This window comes from Bison bison, unplaced genomic scaffold, assembly GCF_000754665.1.
Source record: "Bison bison bison isolate TAMUID 2011002044 unplaced genomic scaffold, Bison_UMD1.0 scf7180017864041, whole genome shotgun sequence".
Lineage (NCBI taxonomy): Eukaryota > Metazoa > Chordata > Mammalia > Artiodactyla > Bovidae > Bison > Bison bison.
Window position 1 is genome coordinate 868,184 of NW_011494613.1, and position 23,125 is coordinate 891,308.

The window sequence follows — 23,125 nt, forward strand, 5'->3', positions numbered from 1 at the left end:
GTATTTATAATTGTTATATCTTCTTCTTGGATTGATCCTTTGATCATTATGTAGTGACCTTCTTTGTCTCTTTTCACAGCCTTTGTTTTAAAGTCTATTTTATCTGATATGAGTATTGCTACTCCTGCTTTCTTTTGGTCCCTATTTGCATGGAAAATCTTTTTCCAGCCCTTCACTTTCAATCTGTATGTGTCCCCTGTTTTGAGGTGGGTCTCTTGTAGACAACATATGTAGGGGTCTTGTGTTTTTGTATCCATTCAGCCAGTCTTTGTCTTTTGGTTGGGGCATTCAACCAATTTATGTTTAAGGTAATTATTGATAAGTATGATCCCATTGCCATTAAGCTAACACCTATCCTACTCAAACTCTTCCAGAAAATTGCAAAGGAAGGTAAACTTCCAAACTCATTCTATGAGAGCACCATCACCCTAATACCAAAACCTGACAAAGATGCCACAAAAAAAGAAAACTACAGGCCAATATCACTGATGAACATAGACGCAAAAATCCTTAACAAAATTCTAGCAATCAGAATCCAACAACACATTAAAAAGATCATACACCATGACCAAGTGGGCTTTATCCCAGGGATGCAAGGATTCTTCAATATCCACATATCAATCAATGTAATACACCACATTAACAAATTGAAAAATAAAAACCATATGATTACCTCAATAGATGCAGAGAAAGCCTTTCACAAAATTCAACATCCATTTATGATAAAAACTCTCCAGAAAGCAGCAATAGAAGAAACATATCTCAACATAATAAAAGCTATATATGACAAACCCACAGCAAACATTATCCTCAATGGTGAAAAACTGAAAGCATTTCCTCTAAAGTCAGGAACAAGACAAGGGTGCCCACTTTCACCATTACTATTCAACATAGTTTTGGAAGTTTTGGCCACGGCAATCAGAGCAGAAAAAGAAATAAAAGGAATCCAAATTGGAAAAGAAGAAGTAAAACTCTCACTGTTCGCAGATGACATGATCCTCTACATAGAAAACCCTAAAGACTCCACCAGAAAATTACTAGAACTAATCAATGAATATAGTAAAGTTGCAGGATATAAAATCAACACACAGAAATCCCTTGCATTCCTATACACTAATAATGAGAAAATAGAAAGATAAATTAAGGAAACAATTCCATTCACCATTGCAATGAAAAGAATAAAATACTTAGGAATATATCTACCTAAAGAAACTAAAGACCTATATATAGAAAACTATAAAACACTGGTGAAAGAAATCAAAGAGGACACTAATAGATGGAGAAATATACCATGTTCATGGATTGGAAGACTCAATATAGTGAAAATGAGTATACTACCCAAAGCAATTTATAGATTCAATGCAATCCCTATCAAGCTACCAACGGTATTCTTCACAGAGCTAGAACAAATAATTCCACAATTTGTATGGAAATACAAAAAACCTCCAATAGCCAAAGCTATCTTGAGAAAGAAGAATGGAACTGGAGGAATCAACCTGCCTGACTTCAGGCTCTACTACAAAGCCACAGTCATCAAGACAGTATGGTACTGGCACAAAGACAGAAATATAGATCAATGGAACAAAATAGAAAGCCCAGAGATAAATCCACGCACATATGGACACCTTATCTTTGACAAAGGAGGCAAGAATATACAATGGATTAAAAACAATCTCTTTAACAAGTGGTGCTGGGAAAACTGGTCAACCACTTGTAAAAGAATGAAAGTAGAGCACTTTCTAACACCATACACAAAAATAAACTCAAAATGGATTAAAGATCTAGAAGTAAGACCAGTAACCATAAAACTCCTAGAGGAGAACATAGGCAAAACACTCTCCAACATACATCACAGCAGGATCCTCTATGACCCACCTACCAGAATATTGGAAATAAAAGCAAAAAAAAAAAAGAATACATTTGAATCAGTTCTAATGAGGTGGATGAAACTGGAGCCTATTATACAGAGTGAAGTAAGCCAGAAAGAAAAACACCAATACAGTATACTAACGCATATATATGGAATTTAAAAAGATGGTAACAATAACCCTGTATACAAGATAGCAAAAGAGACACTGATGTATAGAACAGTCTTTTGGACTCTGTGGGAAAGGGAGAGGGTGGGATGATTTGGGAGAATGGCATTGAAATATGTATAATATCATATATGAAATGAGTCGCCAGTCCAGGTTTGATGCACGATACTGGATGCTTGGGGCTGGTGCACTGGGACGACCCAGAGGGATGGTATGGGAGGGAGGAGGGAGGAGGGTTCAGGATGGGGAACACATGTATACCTGTGGCAGATTCATTTTGATATATGGCAAAACCAATACAATATTGTAAAGTTAAATTAAAAAAAAAAAGAAAACATTAGAAAAAAAAAATCATATTTTGAGCTAAAAGCAAAAAAAGGAAGAAACTCAGTTATGAATAAGGAAAATACTGGTCATCTCAACTATACTATTCATTAGCCCATAAACTGAACAATATAATTATTCTACTTTAAACCAGCATAGAGAAGATACAGAATTTTACCTGATTTGTGTTGCCTTAACAATAGCACACTCATACAATTCTTTTTTAGTGGGTTGCACCTTGTATTTGAATAATAAGGGATCGATTGCATCTTTTTTCTTTCTAAAAAAAGCAAAGATATGAATAAGTTAATAATTTGTTTGGAAACAAGATATTTTAAATGAAATCTAGTTTTGAAAAACATACTATAACAGAATTTAATGCATTTAACTTTTAATTATGATTGTATGTTACTGATATGCCTCACTATTTTATTAGCCAAAATAGTACAAAGCGCTATTTTGTTAGATAGGTACTTTAATTGCTCATTCAATAAGTTTTCCTGAGTGAAGAAATTAACTACAGATAAATAAGCAGAATACCCAGTTTAGGTTAGATAAATTTATAAACAAACAAATAGCTCTCGATTTACTTCTTCTTGGATTTACTTTCTTCTTCATAGACATTGGATTTACTTTATTCTTCATAGCTATGTAATCCAAGAGCAAAAGTGGAGATAATATAGTTTACCTTGTTTCAAGAACTAGCAAAAAGCCTACACATTTAATTCCCACCCCCACCAATTTCTCATTTTTCCTGCCCTTTGAAGGTACATTCATTCATTCATCCATCCATCCATCCATTCACTAAATAGTTAAGAGCCAACCATGCACCATATACTAATAAAGATTAAGGATGCAGTGGTGAGCAAAATAGAAATACAGTAAGGAGACAGACAAAATACACAACAGGGTAGGTGGTTAACTGCTATGAAGGGAATAGAGTACACAGAGTGAAAGGTTCCTATTTCATATAGGGTGATGGTCCCCAATAAATTGACCAGGTAGGCCTTCCAAAAAGTTGACATGTAAGCAGAGATCTGAAAAAAATGAGTGAGCAACTCATGAGAAAAATCTTGGGGATATGAGTTTTTAAAGTAAGAGAGAAAGAGTGTGTAAAGGTCCTGACAGAGAAGCATGCATGGTTTGCACAAGAAGCAGAAAAAATAGGGAGAAAAAAAAGAAGGTCCAGTCAGAGAGGTAAAAGCAGGGACAGATGATGGGGTCACCATGAAGGGCTTTAATTTTACTCTGAATAAAGACACCAGAGGATTCTGAATACTGAAGTGATGATGATTTAACTTAATACTTCTGAAGGATCATCTTGGCTGTGAACACGCGGATAGAGTGAAAACAGAGATATCAGTTAGAAAACTGCAATGCAATAGACTAAGTGGGAAAAAATGTTGGCAGGACAGAAGAAGACGGTAGTAGAGAGAAATGGGGTCGCTTTCACTTTTCACTTTCCTGCATTGGAGAAGGAAATGGCAACCCACTCCAGTGTTCTTGCCTGGAGAATCCCAGGGATGGGGGAGCCTGGTGGGCTGCCGTCTATGGGGTTGCACAGAGTTGGACAAGACTGAAGCGACTTAGTAGCAGCAGCGGCAGAGAGAAATGGTTAGATAAAAGAAAAGCTGCCTCTAGAATGCCAGTGTAAATGTAAAGGGGATATAAGTGGAGGTTATAGAGAAAAAAATGATATGAAAGGATGATAAAGAGAAGCACTGGGCAACGAAAGTAAGATACAAAGTGATACAAATACAGTACACACACTGCAGAGTCAATCTATTTGGATTTATATAACTTTCTCGGAGAACACTCAGCTGACCAAAACTGTCAATTGACTGAATTTCAGAGTTAGTTTCTTTACTATCTGCACTATAAAGTGAAACATAAAGCTCAGAAAGTTACAGTTTCTTTACTGCTGCTGCTGCTAAGTCGCTTCAGTGGTGTCCAACTCTATGCGACCCCATAGACGGCAGCCCACCAGGCTCCCCCGTCCCTGGGATTCTCCAGGCAAGAACACTGGAGTGGGTTGCCATTTCCTTCTCCAATGCGTGAAAGTGAAAAGTGAAAGGGAAGTCGCTTAGTCGTGTCTGACCCTCAGCGATCCCATGGACTCCAGCCTTCCCAGCTCCTCCATCCATGGGATTTTCCAGGCAAGAGTGCTGGAGCGGGGTGCCATTGCCTTCTCCGAGTTTCTTTACTATATACACCATAAAGTGAAAAATAAAGTACAGAATGAATTTTTCCAAGTAAACAAAAGTGGAATGTATAAGTGTTAAGTGAATGAAGTGAGCTTCACTCGCTCTTCAATAGCTGACTAGAATTAACTAGGTAAATTTCAATTTTGCAAACTCTAACGTGTTGTTGAACCACATGGTCTAGATGTACAGTATACACATGTATGGCTAGAAAGAAGAAAAAGTTACTTCAGTGGGTTATCAGTACCCAATCTGACATACATACATACATAACATATACATTTGTTTATTTATTTAAGCTGTGTGTGGCTTGTAGGAACTTAGTTCCCCAACCAGGGATTGAACCTGGGCCCCTGGCAGTGTGTGGACAGCCAAAGAATTCGTACATTTTAAAAGTTGATAAAAATCGCTTACCCATTTTGAAAAGAACTGTTTTGTGTTTCTGAATCATCACTATCACTGATGACAATAGTTTCTCCATCTACACTGCTGACATGCCCATTAGCAAAACCATTCTGGTGTGACGGAGGAAGGACTTCCAAAATCCTACACTGTAATCTGAAAGAAAACGGGACATTTAAAAATATAAGTCTTTTGATATTTTATAATCAAACATTTCAGAGCAATCTATTTTGAACAAATAAAAAGCAATTTTGCAGAAACTATGGCTGATTAATATAACCGATTTAGTACAAAAGAAAACCGTCAATTTAAGAAACAGCCAACTTAAGTAAAGGTTAGCTACAATTTAAAACAATACAAACTTATTTTAAAAGTCAGTTTATCAAGATTCCTAGCAATTTATCACTAAAGTTTAGAAAATCAATTATTGCATAATATCTCATTATACAGATTGGTATTATGAGAGTTTTTTTTAAGCATTCAATATTTTAAATTCTGAAATTCTCCTGATCATAACCTTTATCATAGTAACATTTTGGCTTGCCTTACCTCTGCCTGCGGAATATGGATTTTATGGGCTGCAATTTCAGACTCACTCACCACAACTGAAATATTCCTCAATCTCATTTTTACTGTGCCAATTTTCAATTGATAAGTAATTTAAACTTGGTAAGCCCTACAACTGAACATTATTCAGCAAAAAATAGGAATGAAATACTGATGCATGCTATAGTATGGATGAACCTTTAAAACATTATGGTAAATTAAGGAAAAAAGACTGAAAAGGTCATATAATATATGATCCCATTTATATGAAACATTCAGAACAGGGAAAGTAGATGAGTGGTTGCAAGGAACCTGAAGGTAAAGGGGAATAAGGGAGAAGGTGAAAGAGGAGCGTAATCGGCTTCTCCAATGCATGAGAGTGAAAAGTGAAAGTGAAGTCACTCAGTCATGTCCAATTCTTCACGACCCCATGGACTGCAGCCCAGCAGGCTCCTCCATCCATGGGATTTTCCAGGCAAGAGTACTGGACCTCTATTAATAGTAGAGCTGACATGCTTCCACAAGATCCTGGCCAGAGTCAGTTGCTACCCAGTGGGTACCTTTTTGCTAAGTCAATATATCTTTTCCAAGATTTAAACATTTGCAATCAAGAAAGTAAAAATCAGCTCCTCTCCCATCATGGAATCTGTATGACGTAAAATTCCAGGGCTGCCAGCAGCCATGTTTTCTGCCATGTGCAACAGGTCATTGTGCAGTGAGAGAAGACAGGAGAGACAGCAAGGGTTCTAGAGGCAATTCGTTCTCTTATTCCTGCTGCACCTAGCCCAATCTCAAGTTTACTTGTTTATAATCTTTCCTTTTATCCTATAAACTGATAATTTGGCATTTTGCCTACATTTTCAAAATAAAATGTTGTATTTATAGTCAAAACAGAAGCATACAATTCCAGAAAGACAAATAGTATATTTAGAGCTGATTCATTTTGGGAAGCTGATTGATTTTTCCAAGATAACTGAACTTATTTTCATTAGTGTACATTTTAGCATATGCTTGCTTATATTCTCCTTTAGGAGAACATTAAGTATCCCAACAAAATCTAATATTGCTATTTGTTGTTGTTTCATCACTAAATCATGTCCAACTCTTTTGTAACCCCATAGATTATACCCTACCAGGCTCTTCTGTCCATGAGATTTCCTAGGGAAGGATACTGGAGTGGGTTGGCAAAGGAAATCAAGACCATGGATTCTCTGCTAGGAATTTTGCACTGTACACAAATAGAGGAAAACAACTGGTTTCACAGAACCCTGAGGTTTAAGAATCAATAAAATAAAGACTATGTGGGTGAATACAAAACCCTCAAGCATTTCATCTTCCTCCCTCAATTCATTTCAAGCATCATATATGACTCCTTACTAATCTACTTCTAAAAAAGAATTGAGGAAAGACTCAATTTATTAAAACCAGAAGTAAAAGTTGGAAGAGATTATAAGAGAATACCATGCACTAACTATATGCTAACAAACTGGATAACCTAGATGAAATGGATAAGTTCTTAGAAACACATAAATTGACTTAAGAAGAAACAGAAAATCTAAATGGATCTATAACTAATACGAGGGCTGAATCAGTAATCAAAAGCATCCCAACAAAGAAATGTACAGGACCAGATGGTTTCACTGGTAGGTTCTACCAAACTTTTAAAGAATTAATACCAATTCTTAAAATCTTCCAAAAGACTGAAAAGGAGAGAACAGTTCTTAATTCATTTCCTAAGGCCAGCATTACCCTCATGCACAAACCAGACAAAAGAACAAAAGAAACCTTAAAACTAAAAACCAAACGAAAACCAAACTAATTCAAAAATGGGCCAAGGATCTAAACAGACATTTCTCCAAAAAGGATACAAACAGTCAATAAGCACTGAAAAAATGCTCAGAATCATTAGTCATAAAGGAAATGAAAAATCAAAACTGCAATGAGATACCATTTCATACCCGTTAATATGTCTATTATTAAAAAAAGAAAGTATTGAGAAGGATAGAGAAACTGGAACTCTTGTACACTACTGGTAGGAATGTAAACTGATGCAGCTGCTATGGAAAACAATATGAAAGTTCCTAAAAAAATTAGTGAATTATCCTATGACCCAGAAATTCCCCTTCTATGTGCATGTATATATATACAGATATACACATCTATGTGTATATATATGTATACATATATGTGTATGTATACATATATATATACACACACACACATACACACACCCCAAAGAACTGAAAATAGGAACTCAACAGATACTTATACACCAATGTTCATAATGACATTATTCACAATAGTCAAAAGGTAGAAACAACTCGAGTATCTATCAACAAATGAATAGATTAAAAAAACGTAGTATATACACATATAATGGAATAGTATTCAGCCATAAAAAGGGAAAAAATTCTGATACATATTATAACACAGATGAACCTTGAAAACATTATGCTCAGTGAAATAAGCCAAACACAAAAAAACAAATATTGTCTGACTTCACTTATTTAAGTATCTAGGCAAATTCGCAGAGACTTAAAGTAGAATAAAGGTTACCAGGGGCAGAAAGGAGGGAGAAATGGGGAGTTATTGCTTAATGGGTACAGAGTTTCTGTTTGGGATGATGAAAAAGTTCTTGAAATAGTAGTGATGGTTACACAACACTGTGAATGTACTTAATGCCACTTAGCTATACACTTAGAAATGATTACAACGGTAAAGTTTATGTTTATTTACCACAACTGAGAAAAAACACTATTTTTTTGTCCCAACAGTAAAGCTGAAGAAGGCCCAATTACCAAGCCTACCAAGCAAATGGAAATGGTGTCAAAAGAACTGCAGGTCAACTTTCACCACTGGTTGATAGAAACAAAACAGTGTTTCTAAAGAGGAACATCTACAGGAAATTATGTAGTCTGATGGTTAAAAGGTTCTGTAATTTAGTGACATGAACTGCACAAAAATAAGCAATAATCAAATGGAACCAACTCTGAAGGGCCTAGGTATGACATGCAGGGATTATACGGCTCAGAGTTACAGGAGGTGATAAAGGAGGCTTTTCATGAACCTGCAGCAAGCTTCTTCAGATTAGAAAAAGGGGTGGTTTTCATTTGGCAGAGTCCAGGTGCGTGCCCCTAAGTGGCCGGAGTGGTGGCCATCAGAGAAAAAATAAATGCATCTATGCTGGGCACAGGGACATTGGTGTGGTGCCTAAATGGTCTGACAGCCCACTGAAGGGAACAGTCCTGTAGGGCCCACAGAGCTAAAATAATTTAAGAACTAATTAATTTAAAACTAATAGAAAATTAACAGACAGAAATACAATTCCCTGGCAGAGAAATAAGGGAGAAGCAAATCAGCACAGCTTTATAGAGACATTGCTTCAGTTCAGTTCAGTTCTGTCGCTCAGTTGTGTCTGACTCTTTGCGACCCCATGAACTGCAGCAGGCCAGGCCTCCCTGTCCATCATCAACTCCTGGAGTTTACCCAAACTCATGTCCATTGAGTTGGTGATGCCATCCAACCATCTCATCCTCTGTCATCCCCTTCTCCTCCTGCCCCCAATCCCTCCCAGCATCAGGGTCTTTTCAAATGAGTCAGCTCTTTGCATGAGGTGGCCAAAGTATTGGAGTTTCAGCTTCAACATCAGTCCTTCCCATGAACACCCAGGACTGATCTCCTTTAGGATGGACTGGTTGGATCTCCTTGCAGTCCAAGGGACTCTCAAGAGTCTTCTCCAATGACTCCTGGAGAAACCATAGCCTTGACTAGACGGATCTTTGTTGACAAAGTAATGTCTCTGCTTTTGAATATGCTATCTAGGTTGGTCGTAACTTTCCTTCCAAGGAATAAGCGTCTTTTAATTTCATGGCTGCAGTCACCATCTGCAGTGATTTTGGAGCCCCCAAAAATAAAGTCTGACACTGTTTCCACCATTTCCCCATCTATTTGCCAAGAAGTGATGTGACTGGATGCCATGATCTTAGTTTTCTGAATGTTGAGCTTTAAGCCAACTTTTTCACTCTCCTCTTTCACTTTCATCAAGAGGCTCTTTAGTTCTTCTTCGCTTTCTGCCATAAGGGTGGTGTCATCTGCATATCTGAGCTTATTGATATTTCTCCTGGCAACCTTGATTCCAGCTTGTGCTTCTTCCAGTCCAGCGTTTTTCATGATGTACTCTGCATACAAGTTAAATAAGCAGGGTGACAATATATAGCCTTGACGTACTCCTTTTCCTATTTGGAACCAGTCTGTTGTTCCATGTCTAGTTCTCACTTTTGCTTCCTAACCTGCATACAGGTTTCTCAAGAGGCAGGTCAGGTGGTCTGTATTCCCATCTCTTTCAGAATTTTCCAGTTTACTGTGATCCACACAAGTCGAAGGCTTTGGCAAAGTCAATAAAGCAGAAATAGATGTTTTTCTGGAACTCTCTTGCTTTTTGATGATCCAGCAGATGTTGGCAATTTGATCTCTGGTTCCTTTGCCTTTTCTAAAACCAGCTTGAACATCTGGAAGTTCACAGGTCACGTATAGCTGAAGCCTGGCTTGGAGAACTTTGAGCATTACTTTACTAGTGTGTGAGATGAGTGCAATTGTGTGGTAGTTTGAGCATTCTTTGGCATTGCCCTTCTTTCGGAATGGGATGAAAACTAACCTTTTCCAGTCCTGTGACCACTGCTGAGTTTTCCAACAGACATTGCTTATAATGTAGTAAACATTTTATATATAAATTATACTAGTTACTATCAGTGCTACTATAACTTCGCACCACACCCAAACCATAGGTCAAGTTTTGCTAATCTAATCAAGGCTGGGCCTCTCACTGGTGCCTGTCTAAACTTCAGTTAACTGCAAAATGTCAAGTCAACATGTTCTAATAGATTTCCAAAGAGACTCTCTTTCAAATCCACTTGCTGTAATTTCTTAGTTCTAGGGAGTTCAAAAAAGATTGGGGTTTAAGAAAAGGTTAAAGGATCATGAATTAAGACCAAGCTAGTGGGTCTTGGAGAGTATGGCAACTCTAAAATGATGCTCCATTATTTGAGGACAGAGTAGAGAATGACAATCAAGAGATGGTCCTCATTATGACTAGAGCTCCTGTGTGCCAGATAAGTACCTAACTGACACAAAGTGCTCTCCTTGTATCAGCTCCTCAAGGGACACATTTTTCAGAAGATGAAATTCAGAGTCAGAGAAGTTAAATCATTTGCTTATAGTCACACAACCACTAATGGTATATATGTGAAGCCCATATATTTTCTAATCTTCCACTCTATTACTGGAGGTAAGGGGAACACAACACTACACTCACACAAGAGTAGTTCAGAGCTTTAAGCCCAGGTAGTCAAGAGGCACTTTTGGAGCCTCTCTAAAACACATTTCAAACTTAAAACACGGTTCAGAATGAAAGCAAGTCTGTGGAACAGCAGCAAGCACAGGATGAGGATATAGCCGAAGTTAGTCATAAATTTCTAATAGTGACCACCTAAAATGCAAACAGTCTTTTATGAGAATATTCTGGAATGGTATATGTCTTTCCCCAAAAAAGTTATTTTTGTTTTAATAGTCATTTAATAATAGTTATAGTTCAATTTGGGGCTTCCTATGTGGTACTAGTGGTAAAGAACATGTCTGCCAATGCAGGAGACCTAAGAAATGTGGATTTGAACCCTGGATTGGGAAGATCCCCTGAAGGAGGGCATGGCAACCCACTCCAATATTGTTGCCTGGAAAATCCCAAGGACAGAGGAACCTGGTGGGCCACAGAATCAGACATGACGGAAGCAACTCTGCACACATGCATGCACATAGTTCAATTTATATCCCAAAATACAAATTAATTAATATAAAAGTAAATTCTAGAAGAAACATGCATTTACAAGGCATTTGGGTAGAAGATAAATAATTAACAGCAAAAGATAAGAAGACTAGAAACCTGGGGAGACCTGCTTGACATAGAAGATTGTCCTTCTCTGTTTGGGTCTCTAAAAACGGAAAATGCTGAACTGATGGCGTGTTTCACACCTGCTTACCTGTGCTACCTTTTATTTCCTCGAAATCCAGATGCCAAGAACATTTATTTTAAAAATGTTATGCTTGAATAATTACTTCAAGTTTATAGGTAGAAACAGAGTAAAACCTGCTTAATTTGAAGTTTAGAGTTTAAAAAAACTAAAGGTTAAGTGATACCTCATTTTAAGTGGAGGAAACTAGACTACTCAACAAGTTTGCTACTTCAAACAAAAAGACTGTGAATTATGTTGATTACTTGTCAGTGGGGAAGAAGAGGTCAGGAAAGGTTGCTTTGTAATTTCTCTTTTTAGACAAATTGATCAGAGTAGCTCAAAGAATGTTTCATCCTGAACTGCTCTGAGGCTCTTTGTGGATCTGAGAACCACATCTTCTTACTTCTCCAATTGGCATTTGACTTATTATAAGCCTAAATATCCTAAGACAACTAGAATCATTAGATTCTTACTAAAGACTAAATCTTTTATTAAAAGATACATATAGTGAATAAAAATCTCTAGAAAGAAGAATTCTAGATTTAAGATATGGGCTATATCCTATGTATCTCCAAAGTTTCAAACACTTGGATAGTATCAATATACTGTTTAAACTCTTTAGTATTCAAAATTACCATGTTAAAGCCACATGATTAAGTTTGGTTAATTTCAATTAAATTAATGAAAGTCTCACCAAAATACTTTATACAAAATTCCAACTAGTGTATTCAAGTTAATAGGTATTCAAGGTGTTTGTGGGCTCAGCTTTATGTTGACACCAACAGAAACGATAACTTGTGAGGAAAAAAGACCAACATATGCAGATCAGAAAAAACAAAACATCAAACATAATGAAAAGCCATGACAGACTCAGCAGCAAGTGACTTCTGTTTCAAAATGCTAGTAGTACTTTAGAGCACTTCACTTGGCCTCAGTGTGAAGGATGGCTAGGCAAGGAAGAGAAGCAGGCCTTCTTGCCTTTCCTCTGTCTTACTGCCGTCCTGAACAAAAAAACAATGTCACAACCCTGGGATGAAAGAGTAGAACACGGGAAAAAGCCTGGGCTCCTGACAGCTTTGTGGATCTGCCCTTACACTACAACTTCTGCACTTGGTTCTGTGCGAGACAGAAATTCCTATTTTGTTAATGCCACTAATATTTGTCCTATTATAGGCACATGAGTCAAATACCAGCTGATAAGGAAAAGTGATATGAGCAATCCATCAGGTATTCTATTTATTAAACAGTAATCAGTTTATAACTTGACATATGTTAAATTTATTTTGAGTCAGAGTACTGTATTCTTCAATTCAGCCAAAAAAGCTGAGTTAAGATTTTCAAACTTGAAAGTTACCTTGTCATGGGCAATACAGATTTTTCAAGTCAGATTTGTTTCAGAAAACAAAGTCTGAAATAGGAAAGTAAGTTTAACAACCTCTGATTTGTGGGTGTGGCATAAAAGAGCAATATGAGGGATCCTTACAGTGACAGAAATATTCTGTACCGTGACTGTAGTAATGTCAATATCCTGGTTGTGATACTGCACCAGTGGGGGAAATTGTGTATTATTCTGTATTATTTTACAACATCATGTGATTCGACAGTTATCTCAAAATAGAAAGTTCAGTTTAAAAATGCTAATGATAAACATTAGGAAAATATTAACTCCAATTAAAAGCATTCATTTCACATCATGGGGGAAAAATCAGTAAAAGATGGAAGTAATATATATGTATCACTGAAAAGCTACAATAAAGAATGACCCTGTAGTTTTGGCAGGACAGCCATACAGTTCAATAGAAGGGAGTTCAGAGATAGACCCAAAGTTCTATTTACATTCATATTCTGAAGGGGCAAAATTATGAGGACAGAAAACAGATTGCTGGCTGCCTGAGTCTAGAAGATGGAGGTAAAGGGTGACCACACAGAGGCACAAATGCCACTGCAGGGGGCAGGGGTTCGATCCATGGCCTGGGGAACTAAGATCGTGCGGTCAGTAACAAGAGGCACAAAGAAACACTATAAATGTTTTATACACAACTATGCATCAAAAGTCAGAACTATACACTAAAACGGAGAAGGCAATGGCACCCCACTCCAGTACTCTTGCCTGGAAAATCCATGGACAGAGGAGCATGGTAGGCTGCAGTCCATGGGGTCGCTAAGAGTCGGACTTGACTGAGCGACTTCACTTTCACTTTTTACTTTCATGCATTGGAGAAGGAAATGGCAACCCACTCCAGTATTCTTGCCTGGAGAATCCCAGGGACAGAGGAGCCTAATGGGCTGCTGTCTATGGGGTTGCACAGAGTCGGACACGACTGAAGCGACTTAGCATCAGCATACACTAAAAAGGATAAATTTTATCAGAAGAAAGTAATGTACCTTGAAAGTGAAAGTCTCTCAGACCTCTCCAACTCTTTGCGACCCCATGGACTATACAGTTCATGGAATTCTCCAGGCCTAAATACTGGAGCGGGTGGCCTTTTCCTTCTCCAAGGGATCTTCCCAAGCCAGGGATCAAACCCAGGTCTCCCGCACAGCAGGTGGATTCTTTACCAGCTGAGCCACAAGGGAAGCCCAATGTACCTTAATCAAAATTAATTAGTTTACTACTTGGGATAAAGCCCTATCTGAATGTAACTTATTCATTTTATTCTTTAACATAAAAGAAAAATATTTATTGCTTTTCTTAAAACAATATATATGAAAATGGGTAATTGAAGTAGTCTATTTGTTAGATCTCACGGAAGTATATAGATGGGTCCTACTAAGAAGATAGCCAGAGAGTCCTTTGTAATGCAAAAAGGGAGTAACAAATCCTTTTCTGAATTTGTTTCCATTTCAACATCACAAAAATTCATCTTAAAATCCCTATTTTTCATAGAAAGAAGTTCAAGATAGCCAAATCAAACAAAATCAGATGACTTCTACACATATAAAATACAGGGCATAAAAAACTATAAGAATTTGCAAAGAGATTTTTATATAACAAATTAAGATGACAAAATTATACTTTTACTCCCTGCATTCTCAGATTCTTTGAGCTAAAAGCTCAAACAAAATAATCTGAATATTTTTTGTTATCCTTATGGTCAATAAGCATATTTAATATGATAAGGATGAAATCAACATGCTGAATCACTTGCTAAGAAGAAAAATACAAACACATCTTTATAAAGATAAAAGGTAAACATGAGCCCATCTAGTGTTAATCACAGGAAATTATTAATGAAGCACTACATTAATTTGGCATTACAGTACCTTTTATTTGGAATGCAAAGTCAAGCGGGCCTTAGGAAGGAAGCGTCACTACCAACAAAGCTAGTGCACGTGACAGAATTCCAGTTGAGCTATTTCAAGTCCTAAAAGATGATGCTGTGAAAGTGGTGCACTCAATATGCCAGAAAATTTGGAAAACTCAGCATTGGCCATAGGACTGGAAAAGGTCAGTTTTCATTCCAATCCCAAAGAAAGGCTTTGCAGAGTACATCAAGGCTTTGTTTGGCAGAGTACATCTGAGAAACGCTGGGCTGGATGAAGGACAAGCTGGAATCAAGACTGCCAGGAGAAATATCAATAACTTCACATATGCAGATGACACCACCCTTATGGCAGAAAGCGAAGAACTAAGGAGACTCTTGATGAAAACAAAAAGCCCAGATGTACTCTGCATCTAAGTTAAATAAGCAGGGTGACAATATGCAGCCTTGACGTACTCCTTTCCTGATTTGGAACCAGTCTGTTGTTCCATGTCCAGTTCTAACTGTTGCTTCCTGACCTGCATACAGATTTCTTAAGAGGCAAGTCAGGTGGTCTGGTATTCCCATCTCTTTAAGAATTTTCCACAGTTTGTTGTGGTCCACATGGTCAAAGGCTTTGGCATAGTCAATAAAGCAAAAGTAGATGTTTTTCTGGAACTCTCTTGCTTTTTCAATGATCCAACGGATGTTGGCAATTTGATCTCTGGTTCCTCTGGTTTGTCTAAATCCAGCTTGAACATCTGGAAGTTCATGGTTCACATACTGTTGAAGCCTGGCTTGGAGAATTTTGAGCATTACTTTACTAGTGTGTGGGGTGAGTGCAATTGTGCGGTAGTTTGAGCATTCTTTGGCTTTGCCTTTCTTTGGGATTGGAATGAAAACTGACCTTTTCAAGTCCTGTGGCCACTGCTGAGTTTTCCAAATTTGCTGGCATATTGAGTGCACCACTTTCACAGCATTATCTTTTAGGATTTGAAACAGCTCAACTGGAATTTCATCACCTCCACTAGCTTTGTTCAATTATTTCTTGATAAAACTGGAAAAAAGGGGCATAAGAAGTCTTATTTGGCTAGTGAATATATCACTAACATTCAAATAGAATGAATAAAACGTACCGTAATGCCAGTCAGTATGCAGGTTAGGAAGCAACAGTGAGAATTGGACATGGAACAACAGACTGGTTTCAAATAGGAAAAGGAGTACATCAGGGCTATATATTGTCACCCTGCTTATTTAAATTATACGCAGAGTACATCATAAGAAATGCTGGGCTTTAAGATGCACAAGCTGGAATCAAGACTGCCAGGAGAAATATCAATAACCTCAGATATGCAGATCACACCACCCTTACAGTAGAAAGCGAAGAAGAACTAAAGAGTCTCTTGATGAAAGTGAAAGTGGAGAGTGAAAAAGTTGGCTTAAAGCTCAATATTCACAAAACTAAGATCATGGTATCTGGTCCCATCACTTCATGGCAAATAGATGGGAAAACAATGGAAACACTGACAGTCTTTATTTTCTTGGGCACCAAAATCACTGCAGATGGTGATTGCAGCCATTAAACTAAAAGACATTTGCTCCTTGGAAGAAAAGTTGTAACCAACCTAGACAGCATATTCAAAAGCAGAGACATGACTTTGTCAACAAAGTTCTGTCTAGTCAAAGCTATGGTTTTTCCAGTAGTCCTGTATGGATGTGAGAGTTGGAGTATAAAGAAAGCTGAGTGCCGAAGAATTGATGCTTTTGAACTATGTATGGTGTTGGAGAAGACTGTTGAGAGTCCCTTGGACTGCAAGGAGATCCAACCAGTCCATTCTAAAGGAAATCAGTCCTAAACATTAATTGGAAGGACTGATGTTGAAGCTGAAACTCCAAAATTTTGGCCACCTGATGTGAAGAACTGACTCATTTGAAAAGACCCTGATGCTGCGAAAGATTGATGGCAAGAGGAGAAAGGGACGACAGAGGATGAGATGGTTGGATGGCATCACTGACTCAATGGACATGAATTTGAGTGAACTCCGGGAGTTGGCGATGGACAGGAAGGCCTGGCGTGCTGCAATCCATGGGGTCACAAAGAGTTGGACACAACTGAGCGACTGAACTGAACTGGACTGACCTGTACTACCATATAAGCTTAAATCATACAACATGCTGGATTGATTTACATATATAGTGAAAATCATTACCACAATAGGTTCAGCTAACATTCAGCACCTCATATAACACCCAGCATTTCCTAAGTAAAAAAAAAAAAAGAAAATTCGTCTTGTGATGAGAATTCTTGGATTTACTTTTAACAACTTTCCTGTATATCATAGAGCAGTGTTAACTATAGTCATCATGTTGTACATTACATTCCTAGTACTTATTTATCTTATAACTGGAAGTGTGTACCTTCTGAGTGTTGTTGTTTAGTTGCTAAGTCCTGTCTGATTCTTTGTGACGCCATGGACTGCAGTCCCCCAGGTTCATCTGTCCATGGGATTTCCCAGGCAAGAATACTGGAGAGAGTTACCAGTTCCTTCTTCAGGGGATCTTCCTGAGCCAGGGGCCAAGCCCACGTCTCCTGCATCTCCTGCATTGGCAGGCAGATTCTTTACCACTGAGCTACCAGGGAAGCCCATCTTTTGACTACCCTTCCTTCATTCTCCTTCCCTCTATGTCCTCGTAATGCATTTATCTTATTCACTCTTTCATTAGTGACACATATTTTGCTTATCTTTGTATTTTGATAAGTATTTTGTATTTAAGGTAAGTATTTTGCTTATCTTTGCCCTAAAAATTCTACTCCTACTACCAACAGGCTACATAATGCTAAGAGAACAATAAGTACTATGTTTTTCTGACACTTAACACTTGCATCTAACACAGTGATTTTCAGAGAATTGAATTTAAGTGACTAAAACAAAAAATGACTCAAAATTATTCCATCAAGTTTTACTTTCTTTACAGCACTCATCAGTATCTGAAATTATCCTGATTTGTGTTTCTCTCTCTTGCACTTGAATGTAAGTCCCTAGTCCTTGTCTTATTCACTACCCTCTTCCCAATACCTACAACAAAACTGAGCATGCAATGTTCAATAAATGAATTACAAAAAATCTGGCTTTGTATAATACTAAACCAGAATATTCCCTACCACCTCTAAGAAAAAGTCATACACTGTTGTATTTTTCATCCCTTGAAACTGTGCCAAAAGACAGAAAAACAATACATAAATTAAAATTCTATTTTCCCCATGTTTGCAGTCATTTTCATCTTTTGTTGCCACTCAAAAGCATTCTTTCATCTGCAAGCAAAATATTTGAAGAGAAGAAAGCTTATATAGCCCAGAATGCAGAAGTAAAATCATTAAGGCACCTTGATAAGCACAATGGTTAAAAATATAAACAGAAGAACCTGTTTAAATGCAGGAGCTTTTTTCGTTTTGAATCAACAATCATAAGACAGTGTTAATTTTCAGACATTCAACAATATGGGTCAGTCTTAAGAGTAAATGATCAAAAGCTTAATCTAACCACATCATATACAATCCTATGTTGCTTCACACTTTGACAGAATTATAAAATGCTTAAGTAAAGTGAAAAGTAAACAGTAATCAATAAGCACATTCAATTTATAATCTTTCAACCCTGCTTCAGGGCTCTCTTTTAGTAATTTTTCACATTCATTCCTCCTACAGAGGAGAACTGCCTGGGCTTGATAACATCATTGCTTGTGACTGTAGGCAAGCTTCAGTTAGTTAACCTCTGTGCATGAACTCCTCAACTGTAAGATGAGCAAATGGGCACCTATCACATGTGGCTGCTGTGGGAATTAAATAAGATAGTCTAAGTTAAAAGTTTAGAACACTGCCTGGCATATAGTAAGTTCTCAAAAGCTTAGTGGTATTGCCATCATCTCTCTAAAATGTCATATAGTGAACTCGGAAGAACAGTAACTATGATGTAAGAAAATTAGTGACTGGCTACAAGAAAAGATGAGTCATCACAGCTGGCAGTACTTGTCTCTGACAAGTACAGGAAGGACCTAGCATCCACAGAGTGCTTTATGTGCCAGGCACTATGCTGGGCGCCAAAAAATATTAACCTCTGTGACAGACTACTGCAGTTATGGCCCCCACCTCCTTGATCCCCTCGCACGTTAACTCTAGATTTGCTCGTGTGACTTGCAGTGGTCTATGACACCAGCAAACATGGAGCAAGCTGAGGCTTGATATGTGCTTGCACACTGCGGCTTTGCCTTCTCTTGCTGCTGGGAACTCTATTCCTACCCTGGGAACAAGTTTGGATTAGCCTCTTGATAAGAGACCACAAGAAAATACCCACCCTGGGCTGAGGCCCCAGACATGTAAGGCCAGAGTAAGCAATTTAGACAATCTAGCTCCAGATAATAAGAACATTCCAGTCAACTAGGAAACATGAGAATGTTTATTGATTTATGCCACTAAGTTTTGAGGATGGTTTGTTATGCAGCAAAAGCTAACCAAATACAACCTCTATACGAATGGAGACACTGTTTTACAGATGAGCAAAGATTCCCAACACTAGTTAACTCAGGTTGGTTCCCAAAGCTTTTTCCACCACACAAAGCCACCTCTTTATGCTATACTCTGAGGTTCCAGATTAAAAGGGGATCTCTGGAAACTTTTTTCTAGAACCATTTTTAAAGCAGTAAGTAATCTTTCCTCTCTACCAGGAATCAGCACACTATGGTCAAAGGGCCAGATTCAACTCACTGACTGTTTTGTGTGGTTTATGAGCCAAGAATGGCTTTTACATTTTAAAATGGCTTAAAATAAAAATAAGAATACTTTGTGACACATGAAAATAATATGAAATTCAAATTTCAGTGTCCATAAATAATTACTAGAATAGAGCCAAGCTCACGTATATATTACGTATGGTTGCTTCTGCACTATTATAGCAGGGTTGGCTGGCTGTGCTGGAGACCATATGGACATCGAAGTCTATCTATTTCCTATCTGGCTCTTTATTTTTAAAAAGGTATGCCAATATCTGCTCAGAATTACTCTCTTGGCATATGTTTTTAAGTTAAACAAAGGACCTTGCCTGGCCTTTAGTGATGAGTAGACTTTTTTTGTACTTTTATCACCCCTTTTCCGTTCACTGGAAATTATTTTAGCTTATGTCATTTCTCTAGGTTCTCTTTAACTTTTATTTTTGGATAGTCTCTGAATTGGTCTAAGAAAGACAGATAACTTCATTTTCAAAACAGTTATTTGGAACCATTGTGATCTTATATTGGCCAAATGGAACAGACCAGACAGGAAGTAGAAGATGATGTAGGAGAGAGATTTTATTCAGAAGGCCTCTAATTTCCCAGACCTGAGCCTGTGTAACAACCACATAAAAATGGACTTCCCTTTTATTCCTAACAGAGATTTCAGGGCAGAAGTAGCTATAGTCTCCTCTCTTTTGTGAGATTTGTCTCTAATATTCTCTGGCCACAGTGAACTAAGAACTTTAGGACTACTACCATTCTACTGACATCCTGCTGCTAATCAGTTAAACAAGACATGAACTGAAGTAAACACTGATTTCCTTTTATGTAAGAAAAGAGGTGACCTCAATTTACTTGCCGTCCCCCATTTTTATCACTTGTCTTACTACAAGTAAGACTCCCTTGATAGAGATCATAAGTCGTGGCAGAGACTCAGCTGACTCTTGGACTTCGTGTTAGCACAAGGGATTAATAAAGAAACTGCCACAGATACCAACCACCCTTGGAGAAGGGCATGGCAGCCCATTCCAGTATTTTTACTTGGAGAATTCCATGGACAGAGGAGCCTGGCAGGCTACAGTCCATAGGGTCATAAAGAGTTGGACACAATTGAAGAGACTTCAGCATGCACACACACACCTATTTATCAAAGACTTTTGAGAGGCATTAGACAGATGCTCCTAATGGCCAATGCAAATGTGAAGGTCCTTAGAACACTGAAGAAGATGAATACGTTTATATGATCAGTCCAAACTTAACTGAACTATTTTGTTAAGCATCAGGCAGTTGAGTCCATACAGAAAATTTACAACAGAAGTTTTATATGTTATTTGAATTAAACATGTTTAGAAAGACAAATTCATTTGTCTTTGTGACTACTTAATAGGGATTTTTAGGGTATAAAAAGTGTTTTCCAGGATGGCCTCTCAATTTACATTATTATACAAGTAAATAAGAATTCTAAATTTTAACTGTTAAGCTTGCAACAATATGGTAGTCAGGTTGTAAGTCTGGGTCTCTGGTATATACAATAATATACATCTAAAGAATATGGTTCCATTCTAACTTAGAATTCCAAAGAAATAACAGCTGTCCCAAATAGTCTTTTTTCCCCTATTAATAATTATATCATCAACATACTAGGGTCATCAGCAATTAAAGACTGAAACATCAATTTAGGGATGTTCCTTAGGATTCTCCTTGCCTAAGAACCAGGAACTTTGACCTTAAAAGGGCAGCAGAGTAAGCTGACCAATAGAAAGCCTTTATCTGAAAGAACTATAATAAACTTAACTAATATATGTTGTTAAAATTTATATACTATGGACTTCCGTGGTGGTCCAGTGGCTAAGACTCTGCACTTCCACTGCAGGGGGTATGGGTTCTCTCCCTGGTCAAGGCAGTTTCGTATGCTGCATGGTGTGCCCAATAAAAGTTATACACTCTATCTTAGCACCTAAATAAGCCTTCCCCCCCTCAATCCTTTCTGCTAATTTTTTCTCTGTCTTCAAATTTCTAGTCAAAAAACCCTTTTCCGAAAACTTCTCCTTGGATTAATCTCATCTGGATCCAGTCACTGATATCCAAGCACATATTGTTTAAATCAAAATAACTGTATTGTTCCTTACTTACACCTTTTATGTTCCTCTTATCTCCTCAATATATTTAGTATTTCCCTTTGTCCTAATATTAACGCATTTTAATTAATGCATTATGATTCACTAATATCATTTAGGTTAGCACAAAAAAGAGCGCAAAGATAAAAAGTTCATTTTCTCAAAAAAAAAAAAAAAAGTTCATTTTCTCATTTCCAATTCTAATATATAACAAGTACTACTCTCTATATTTTAGGTTTATGTGCTAATCTTCTCTTACTTCATTAGACAAAAGTGCTTGGAGCAACGCACCAATGAAACACAGAAAGCCACAGGGAATGCGCCTTGATAGTTGAATAGATAAGAGTTCTAGGAACTAGGTGGTCGGTCCCTATTTCATGACAAAATTGATATCAGTTTGTAAGATTAAAAGGAATTTCACAACCTGCATTTTACAAAGCAGTTCTAAAAACCATACTGAACTATAGTCTCTTACGCTTAATTAGAGAACATTTCGAAATGTTAAATCTAGTTTGGGGATAGTATTTGGAAAATCTAGCTACAGGGGAAACTCTTTGGTGCAAATCCAATTCTGCTTTTGTACTGATTTAACCTACACTGGAGAAAAGGTCTGTCATTAAGTCACAGATTATGTGAAAGAAAATGTAGGTCATTGTTTTCAAAGAGCAAATTCACACAAAGTTTAACAAACGAAATAACTTTCTCCACCCTCAGAAAAAGCAATATTCCAATTAAGCTTTTTAAACAGTTTAGCTAGTTTATGCAAAAATCAGTTAGAAACGGTGTGCATGGTTTTCTAATATAAGAAGCTATCCAAACCATTACTAACTGAAAAAGTTACTTTAAAAGAAAAAAATTTAGTGTTATATACAAACCGCCCCCCCAAAAACTGTGCACTATTTTTTTTGACCATGGTTATCTCTGAGAGGAGCATTTGGGAAATGTATTCCAGGCGTTCACCTTTCACTTTTCTCTGCTACATGTGAGTTTTTATAGGGGAAAAAAGCAGATTTTTAAAAAATGAGAAAGTTCAGTCTTAATAAGCAGAGTATATAACTTTTTAAAATTTAAAGACCATTTTTTTTAGAGCAGTTTTAGATTCACAGCAAAACTGACAGGAAGACACAAAAATCTCCATACACTCCCTGCCCCAACACATGAATAACCTCCTCCTCTTTCAGCACCCCACACCAGAGAAGTAACATTTGCTATAATCAATGCACATACACTGACCATCATTATCAGCTGAAGTTCACAGTTACTAAGTTTCACTCTTGGTGGTATACAGTCTATGGGTTTGGACAAATATGTCATTATAGCACCACTGAGTATTTTTACTGCCTCAAACATCCTCCAAGTTCAACCTATTCATCTCCATTTCACCGTTCTCAACCCCTGGCAACCACTGATCTTTTTCACATTTTACCTTTTCTAGAAAGTCATATTGTTGGAATCCTACCATATGTATCCTTTTCAGATGGCTTC

At 37.4% G+C, this 23,125-nt stretch overlaps 1 protein-coding gene across 3 annotated transcripts in view; it reads right to left on the reverse strand.

Annotated features, from left to right (window-relative positions):
- The window catches only part of BAZ1A (bromodomain adjacent to zinc finger domain, 1A), an 86,738-nt gene that overhangs the window by 44,024 nt on the left and 19,589 nt on the right, over window positions 1-23,125 (reverse strand). For all 3 annotated transcript variants that reach the window (XM_010835287.1, XM_010835286.1, XM_010835285.1), the window contains 2 exons: window positions 4,976-5,119; window positions 2,539-2,640 (listed from right to left, as the gene is read on the reverse strand). In XM_010835287.1, the coding sequence (XP_010833589.1) occupies window positions 2,539-2,640; window positions 4,976-5,119 (246 nt within the window). The remainder of the gene's footprint in view (window positions 1-2,538; window positions 2,641-4,975; window positions 5,120-23,125) is intronic.